This window comes from Macadamia integrifolia, chromosome 13 (assembly GCF_013358625.1).
Source record: "Macadamia integrifolia cultivar HAES 741 chromosome 13, SCU_Mint_v3, whole genome shotgun sequence".
Lineage (NCBI taxonomy): Eukaryota > Viridiplantae > Streptophyta > Magnoliopsida > Proteales > Proteaceae > Macadamia > Macadamia integrifolia.
In genome coordinates this window covers 9,971,086-9,980,860 of record NC_056569.1, presented here as the reverse complement: position 1 = coordinate 9,980,860, position 9,775 = coordinate 9,971,086, and the positions used below count along the sequence as shown (strand labels likewise).

At 37.6% G+C, this 9,775-nt stretch overlaps 2 protein-coding genes across 2 annotated transcripts; both read left to right on the top strand.

Annotated features, from left to right (window-relative positions):
- Positions 1 to 7,753: 7,753 nt before the first annotated feature.
- Positions 7,754 to 8,203, top strand: LOC122058642. The gene has a single exon (XM_042621281.1). It carries the CDS (start codon positions 7,997 to 7,999, stop codon positions 8,201 to 8,203), a length of 207 nt encoding a protein of 68 aa, XP_042477215.1. The 5' UTR covers positions 7,754 to 7,996.
- Positions 8,204 to 8,280: 77 nt separating this feature from the next.
- LOC122058641 (probable 3-hydroxyisobutyrate dehydrogenase-like 3, mitochondrial) lies at positions 8,281 to 9,542 on the top strand. The gene has a single exon (XM_042621280.1). The coding sequence runs from the start codon at positions 8,281 to 8,283 to the stop codon at positions 9,193 to 9,195; it is 915 nt and encodes a 304-aa protein (XP_042477214.1). The 3' UTR covers positions 9,196 to 9,542.
- The last annotated feature ends 233 nt before the right edge of the window (positions 9,543 to 9,775 follow it).

Here is a 9,775-nt window from a genome sequence, read left to right as displayed (position 1 = left end):
TGAAATGTACATGTGTTTCGCGCACATAGAGAATTCGATAAATATTGGACGATTAAGATATGGAGAGGAACCTAATCTCATACATAGGTGAAACATAGAAAACACTAAAAGTGTTATTTTTTGTAGTTATGATTATGTAGCTCAAAATGTCAATCATTTAAAAAGTGCTCTTACAACAGAGCTGTGTTAAAACAATTTTTTTCTTAATAATTAATTATTACTTCTTGTGTTAATTGAGATGATAATCTCTAGATACCTAGACGAATAAAGATGTTTCTATGATCATGACTATTAACGAATATGCATGTCGATCCATATCAATGAATTTGTATGAATATCTATTATAATTCTAGAAATTAATTAATCATGTGCCTAATCTCAGAATTATTCCACTGCAATTTTTTTATATAAAAAGAAGATTTCTCCTGGTCAAGTGCATGCATTCCTTCTGTCTTATTCATACTCTTTTTGCAAGTAGATTGTTGAGTTGGCCTTTTGATTCGATAGATGGCTCATGGTCTTGGCTGTGTCAATTTTCATTGTCAATCTTAGTCATGTACTCTTTCTTATATTCTTTTTTTTTTTTTGGGTAGGTACTCTTTCTTGCATTCATATCTTTGCAATGCAATGACATGCTGTACAAATATTCTCCTAGGACCCAACCAAGTCACCCACCTCCAATGCATGTCATTCCAAGGCCGGTCAGGATACATATTTTTGAGTGGAGACATGGTTGCCAGGTGTCATACTTCTATTGGAGCATAATTGTAAAAATTGAAACTTATATATGAAAAGAAAGAAAAAAAAAAAAAATCTACAATGAGCCAACATCTTTTTGTTTATAAAGTATTTTTCATTAACGACCCATGAAGGTGTTCGAAGGTAGTCCACGATTCAAATTATAGAATACAAGAAATCAACCCACAATAATGGTCACATACGTACCCAATGAGCGGGGAGATAGTATTTCTAGCGACAATAAACTATACCATGTCAGCCTTCAAATAAGAAGGTAAAGTATGAGAGAAAGAGAAGTATCCCAATAAATAAAGTCCGAAAGAAAAGAATCTCTTCACTTAAGGAATCTCACGTTTCGATGAAACTCCTAAAATAATGAAAAGATATTTTGGATCTTTCTCAAAGAGGATAAGAGCAATGATAGTTATAATGCTGGGTGAAGAGAGAAACCCTAAAAAAAAAACAAAAATTTTCACAATAAATAAATTATTAATTATTCTACATCATTAAAAACTAATTTGCAGGAATATGTGCCTAAAGTTATGGCCAACTGGTTTAGTGAATAAAGTGTTAACATTTTGTCTTTCGGTTCACTCAAAAAATTAAATTAATGCTAACTAACCAGTTGTGATATGCATGGTTTTTTCATCCTGCTGGCACTATATAATACTTTGCCAAATGGATGCTAAAGAGCCAACCAATCTGGCTTCCAAGTCAAAATGATTTTTTAATTATACTTAAAAGAAACTAAATGTCTATGCAAATGTGACTAATTTGCTGGAAATAGAGTTGCAGAATCATGCCCTCTTCCCAATATCAATTCTATTCTCTTTTGAATTCTCCTTGTGGAGTTGGATTTGTCACAATGGGTTACTAAAATGGACTTCAACCAATGTCCTTAGGGCACTAATTGGAATCTCCCTTCCTATCTTCCTGAAAGTAGAAGTAGCAAGGGTTGTCAATAGGCATCTACTTGCCATTTATGGATTTCTGGCTGTCTTCCTTACAACTGCAAATCCTCTAAGGATTAAGGATAAGTATTCTAATTAAACATGGGAAACAATCTCCCATTGTTTGCTAAGGACAAGGGGGTGAGGTTTTAAAAAAATAAGAAAAATAGAAGCAAAATAAAAGCAACAAATTAATGCTTCCCATATACTAAGTGTATACCATGCTAATAATATTCTCTATCTGTAATTACCCACTTTTTGATTTTTATAATATATGGGTCTTGTTTAAAATATATCAAATTGTTCTCAGATTTATTGCAAAATGAGTATTGGGAAAAACTAAGTATAATGTTCCAAAAAGAGCCAAAAACTAATAGAAGTCAGCAATTAGTTGCTAGAAGAAGAATTTAAAAAAGGTCTAAACAAACAACATATGAGAAATATTTTATTTTTCTTTATATATATAATATTTTTTTTGGGAGTTTTATTACAGTGTGGGATTTCAAATAAAAAATGTGAATAAAATAATAGTAGTTTTGTATTGTTACAAGAGAAAGCAGACCCAATCCTAAGTTTATTGCAAACAGGATCATAAGCATGTTGGTGACTCATCTGCTTTGTGGGCACAGGCTGCCCTTCAATAATTGGGCTCCTCTACTGAAAAAAAGGGCTAAAAGGAAGTGACCAAATCATGATTTGGATTTCTTGCTTGATTATTTAAATAAAAACCTGTTAATACCTAACTGGACATTAGACCTTTGTTTAATTAAAGCAAGCACAAGCTAGCCCCTGTGAGAGGGTGACCACCTATCCATGGACCAGTCTGTAATGACCCACAACTTTCCTTAGGTTTTTTGCTTTGTTAGGATATCCTTTACAACAGCGACTGAAGAGTAGCAAGGCAAAGAAAGGGAAGGGAAAGCTAAAAGGGTATTCCCCACTTCTTGAAATTAATTTCTCAAAAGATAGTTATTTCTTTTTCTTCTTAATAGTTACTACCAAAGGATCAAAATTTAGGGGATAATTACCGAGAAACCTCATTGCGAACCAGGATAGACTTTAGTAACTGTAACTTAACGGGCGATTTTCTACTTTTAGATGAATGAGATTAAAAATTCGCAGGTTTTAGTTAAGCTTAATGAACATCCTAAATCGTATAGATGATATGATAATGTAGTGTTGCTTAAAATGTTCCATGAGGAAGATAGTTTAATTGTTTAGGTGTTGGTTATGGCTTCATTTACAGCTTTGGGCAGGTAAGCAACATAGGTCTCATACACAGAAATATGAACACGGCAACAGAAAAGTCGATAAAAAAATGGATTTAGCAAGAACAGAAAAACATCAGATTTTATTGTTTGTTGTGTCTTTTTTTAATTAGATGGCACTATTGTTAAGTTTGACTTAATTTGATGTAAAATATTAGGATTTGACTTAATTTGATGTAAAATATTAGGATTGTTACCATTTGTGTCTCCACAAGATTTGATATATAGAAGTAGCTCATTAATTAAGCCGGCTTGCCAACTTGTCTACATTCTTAGTACTTAATAAAAAAAAAAAAAATTTCTATGATTTTGGATGATAGAGTTGAGCTAAAGCTCTAAATCTAAATTGCAATAGCGGTACTGGTTCCTACCTACTCGGATGATAGAGTTGAACTAAAGCTCTAAACCTAAATTACAATAGTGGTACTGGTTCCTACCTACTCGCTAACAATGATGATTTCTCTATGAGGAGAGATAAATTAACACTACTAGACAATAATATTCATAAATCATGAACCACTAATATTTTTTTAATAATAGAAAAGGTTTCCCTTGTGGTCATGAAAACTGAAGACTTCTTGACAAGCACCTAGTTACGTCATATGGTGTATCAAATGGAGACACATAGGTCCTAAGGTCCCTTGCTCACATCTTAAGTTCTAGTCAGTGAAAAAATAAAACATTAAAAATATAAATTACTAAAAAGGATGTATATGAAATTTTATATGAATATATGATTGAATTTTTGTAGAATTTTTTACAAGTAACCAATCCACACCATTTCATAAATTTCTAACATTTAATATCAAATCATTCTTCCATATGGCAACATGAGCAGCACACACCTATGCAAAATTTCTCATTTGCATCATTGGAGTCAAATAAGGACCCATGAAGGGCCAGTAAGGGGGACACATTGGACCACACTTATTATTATACTATTATACTACTATTACGATTTCCATTGGACCACACTCGATCTCAACCTTACTTAGACTTACACTAGACCCAACTATCGAGTCGTCAGCCACGAGGCCCACAACTAAGCTAGAAGTTCATCCTACTTAAGTTGTTAATTGCATGAATTGGCTCTCTTCCTTCAATTGTTGACCATATTAATGACTTTTGTGGGACCATGCAGATAGTTGACAAGTAGAAGTGTGCGGAGAACAACTCCTATGACTTCTCACATTTAACCCATGGGGCACGCTTTCTTCATATTTCATCTTCTAAATGATCATTAGAAGATGGAGTTTGTGTCTATAGCAGACAAACAATTATGGTCCAAAAAACTTGCCTAATATCAATACGTCTTCTTCCATCATCTACAGTTGTCATTCATATCAATACTTCTCTTTCTCCTACTGATGGCAATGCTGAAGGTGAGGGTTAGGAGAGTGGGATTCTGATGTTTTTAATTGTATTGATGCTATTTTTTCTTCTTTAATAATATTATCTTCTAGCGAAAAAAAGAGATAGAGAGAGAGTTTAGTTCACTAATAGACATACGTTAGAGAAGAGAGTGTCAATGAAGATTCCATGATCTTTTTCCCTAATAGTTAAGAGTGGTTATCATTAAATACATGGGCAAGAGAAAAATACACGTCTACTTGACCGTATAGCTCAATAGGGGTCCACGTGGAGATATCTTCAATGCATAATACGGGGCAACACAGTATTTTCACACCGACACTTCTTTATTTTTGAAGACAGAGTCACGCACCCACGCAAGCAGGTAGTTTCCTTTCCCTTAATACACATAAATTTTCTTATCAACTGAAAATCTTTTTCCCGTTGATGGTCGATTATGGTCGTTTATGGTCGTTTGTTCCTTGAGAAACTAGCCGTTGAAGGCCCGCATGAAATCGTCCTATATTTGTATTCTCACGTGTTTGGTGAAAAAGTGCCATCAGGGCCTTTTTTTATTTGTCGATAGAGCCGTTAAGAAATCAAGTCCCTACCAAGTCTGTTTGGTAGTGGTTTATTTTTTGTTCGCTTCTTTTCAGACAGCTTTTGGATCGTGGGGTCGAACTAAGCCCGGAATCTTTGGAACCTGTTTTGAGGAACAAAAGTAATAGGCCTACCTTAAATAGTGTTATAAAATTCCACTCTTAGATTAATCTTGATTTAATTAAGGAGAAAATGAACTTACTTGACCAGCCCACCCCCTATTAAAGGTGAAAATGCAACCCCTTATGCTTCCCTCTGTGTTCCCATTGGTCCTCTGCACATGTAGGGACCATGCTTCTCCTCAGGAAACATTTTCCCTTAATTAATTTTCAATCTTGATAAACTGTATTAAATGCTAATGTGAATCATATGATTACGGTTAATTGGAAAAGAAACCCTACCAGCATCAGTAAATCTATTCCACTAGATATTAAGTCACTAAGTGTTATTACAGATTCTCGCTTAGCTCAAACCTGCACACACCTGATAAGAAAGGGTTGATTAGAGCAGGTTTCGGTAGAGGAGGCTCCGAAGCTTAAGTTAGTAATGGAGTTAAAGGGAAGAAGAAGAGAGAATAAGGTAGAGTTCAGAGTGTTCTAGTTGCCATTAGCTACAATTCAACTATCCTTCCCCCTTTATACTTGTCGAAGCTCATGGCCTTTGGAGGACTAGTCGACATCCCCTCTGACATGGACTAGAATGCTATTGGTGGGTTGTTCTCTATCTCCTAAGTTGGATGATCTCCTAACGATTAACGTTACCATGGTAACTTTCAGATCTCATAACTATCAACCCGACCATGGTTGGGCTAGAGGAACCCTGGTTGAGCCTACAAATGATTATGGCCACAGCTAGCCTATGGCTAAGGAGGGAATCTAGAAGACACGTGGCAATGGGATAAATATCGTGAGTGTGAGTCGTGTGACACGTGGCTGATGGGATGATACCCCCTAGTTAAGTCTCTGCAAACAACTAGAATGACCATACCTTCTTGTTGGAGATGACCATATGATAATGATAAGGATGATCAATTGTGGTCAGCGGAGTCGACTGGACACGACTGGTGGGTAGCTGGTCTATGGATGATGTGCGTGTCTCCTCCTCATTGGTTGGCACTATTTTGGTATATCACTAAGAATAATTCTAAGACCATGCGTGCAAATTTAGCTACAAAGTTTAACATTTTTTTTTTTTTGGTTTCTAATTGTAATTAACCAATTAGGGTAATTATGTAAGATCATTGAAGAATTTTTTTTTTTTTTTGATAGAACATTCAAGAATACTCCAAGATAATTTTATATGGAAAAACGCTTTCTGAGTCTAAGGCGTACATTATGCCTTTCGACATGAATTATTGAATTATTTTTTTCTGTAAAAAATGTGTGTGAGAAGGTGTAGAATATCATGTTTGCTCAAAGAACCTCCCCCATTTTATATACAACTTTTCTTTGAAAATAATTGATTGCATGATTTGAAAATAAACCCTCTCCAGGAACTTTGATTGATATTAATACCTCTACCATCGGATATGGGGAAAGTCATAATGTATGTAACCTTTCCCTGTTTTGAAAGAAGTTATTTCCTGACTCAAACCCATGACGACTAAGTTGCAGTAAAGCAACTTTATCGTTACGACGAGGTCTACCATCCACAACATTTTTCCACTTGTATACACTTAGATGCAAGCATAGATGACCTACATTATGTGAATAACAAAGCCATTTCTCTTAGTTAACTTAAAATCTAAAATCTTTGTATATAATTATTTGTAGCTACTAGACTTGCATCAAATAATAATACGTGTTCAATGACGTTTGATAACAAATTTATCCAAATCGCCCTTCTAGACCATCTTATAAATTCAATTATATTTTGTTTCTCTATTTGGGTGGTTAAGATTTAAAGAGTTGAGACTCTTGCTGTCTAAGATGAGTTGATAATGAATTAAGGAAAATTTTAACCTTAGTGGGGCAATGACACGTGTCACCTCTGAGACACGTGTCCTCCGCCAGACGAAGGTTCCAAGAAACCACTCACGCTCGAGCAGCTCAATCACCGAGGCATGCCCGCAAAATCACGCGGGATCACGTCGTCTGCATGAGGGGAATATTCCCCCCAGAAGGTTGGACGTATTCGAGTGGGACTCTAAGAGGGAAGAAGGGGGAAAAACCCTAAACCCGAAGAGCTATATAAGAAGGCACGGAAGAAAGGGGAAGGTAAGTTCTGATACCCTCACCATTACTCCCTTGATGAAAATGAAGGCCAACCCTGACTTGAGCGTCGGAGGACTAACCCCGGACAAAGCTCCGGGCCTCCGTCGTCTGTGTTTGTGTAGGTTCGACTAGCGGGGTATTTTTGGCATCAAACCAGTTGACCAACAGGTTGGGAAGTGGATCGGATCATAGCAATATACTACGTCAGCCGAACCCTTCTAGATGCCGAGACAAGATACCGAAAGCGATATGGTATTAGTACAACTCGATCATATCAAACAAATTTACCCTTATTTTTTTTTTTTATGTTATTACCCAGGGTCCATAATATTTCACTGATATGGTATTGATACAGTATCAATATCGACTGCTAACGATACTGATACAAATCGCCTGATACCGATACGATGCCTCAAACCATGGTCCAATTTCATAATATATATACCAGATTTCCTCTACTCTCTTCTAGAATACGGATTTTTGGCCAGCTGGCATTTGACTACAGAAAACGCGGAAACAACCTCTTTAATAAAATGGACACCAAAAAATTGAAATATCTCAAGACCAAAATACCCTTTCCTACTGTTCTTGTCGTGCTTTCCTTGAAAAATTCCTTTCTTTATTTGACACCGGCGAAATTGAAAGAATAATCTCAAGGGAAAGCCTTGATGATGAAGAAAAGTGAGGACCACTCTCTCATCTCCATCTTCTGGCCGTCCCATATAAAATCCCTACTGCAATCGATCTGAAAACCACAGCTAACCATACCTAACAAACATCTTGATCTGAGTCTCTGACCCAGTTACAGTTTCAACCAGAAGAAACCCATATGAGCTTTCTTTGGTAGTGAGTCTCTGTGATTACACCTACTTCTGTTATGGAGAGAAAGTCTGGATTTTTCAAGAAATTAAATAAGCGTTCATGGCCATTGCGATTCAGACTCTACCCTTTTCAGTGGAAACGCTTAGGATTTCAGCTCTCTTTCGTTGAAGATGTTCTGTTTAAGATTGTTTCAGTATTTGAAGCCATCTTCCTTGTTACCACTCTCTGCTTCTTCTACCTCTGCTGCGGTTGCCACTTTTAATCCCTTTCCTTATCAGTTCCTAACAATCCAAGTTTTGTTTTTGCAATTTTTAGTTTCTTTTTCTTTGTTATTTATCTATGGCGACTCCTTACCCAAAACCCATTAGTCCCAGTCAGACCCGTGTGGGCTGGATTGGCATTGGAGTCATGGGCGCTGCCATGGCTTCTCGTGTCATATCTGCTGGTTATACCCTCACAGTCTACGCTCGAACCCCAGAGAAGGCTCGTGGGTTGCAAGAGCGAGGAGCCCTTCTGGCCAATTCCCCTGCAGATCTGGCTCGGAAGAGCGATGTGGTGTTCACGATGATTGGGCATCCATCCGACGTTCGATCTGTTATGCTCGGCGATGAAGGTGTTCTATCTGGCCTCGGTGAGGGTGGGGTAGTTGTTGACACAACAAGCAGCCACCCTGTGCTTGCTCGAGAAATTGCCTCAACGGCCCGTGAGAGAGGTTGTTGGGCTATTGATGCTCCTGTTTCAGGCGGCGATAATGGTGCCAGAGATGGGAAATTGGCGATCTTTGCAGGTGGGGATGAAGGCGTGGTGAGGTGGCTGTCGCCTTTGTTTGAGGCTATGGGAAGGGCAACCTATATGGGTGGTCCTGGATGTGGACAGAGCTGCAAGATTGCGAATCAGATTACGGTGTGTGCGAATCTGCTTGGGCTGGGTGAGGGGTTGGTGTTTGCGGAGAAAGCAGGGCTTGATTTGAAGCAATTTATGAATTCTATCAGAGGAGGCGCCGCCGGGTCTATGGCGATGGAGCTGTTTGGGGAGAGGGTGATTGATAGGGATTTCAGGGCTGGTGGGTTTGTAGACTATGTGACGAAGGATCTGGGTATGGCTCTTGATGGGGTGGAAGATAATGTAGTGGTATTGCCTGGTGCTGCCTTGTCTAAGCAGCTCTACCTGGGTATGGTGGCTAATGGAGATGGCAAGCTTGGCCACCATGGTTTGATTACAGTCATTGAGAAGCTCAATTCAATTGCCAAGTGAATAAAATTCTTTCTCTAACTCCTCTGTTTCTTCTCCTCATAAAAATCTGATTCGGGTTTTTGAAGATTTGTCTTTTTTCACCTCTATTTGAAGATGGTTATGGGTGAGACTCACAGTGGGATGGAGGAAGGAGAGGCTTGGGAGGAGAGACTACTCTATTTGCTTCTGGGGTGGTTAGATTTCACTTGGGGCTTTGTCTGTAAGAACAGAAATTTCAAGTTTCCATGGTTGTATAGTTTATTTATTGAATTGTTTAGCGAGTTCTTTGTTTCAAAGTTCCAGTCTTGATTTCCAGCTTCATTTCTGCTTCAATTAAGAAAAGCTGTTCAGCTTTGTGTTTGAGTTCACTACCATTATTTTTTGAGTCTTAAGATCTTGACTTTCTAATACAATAACTGAGTTTTCGTATAAAATTCATCACAGTCGATCTAGATGGGTCAGCATGACAGCATTTGAATTAAGTTCTTTCCAACTTAGGGGAGAGAGAGAGAGAGAGAGAGAGAGAGAAAAGCATGTGGAGACTAATGACAGGGATGCATTAGAATTTAATAAATTTTGGAACCACTTTCAAACTTCTTGT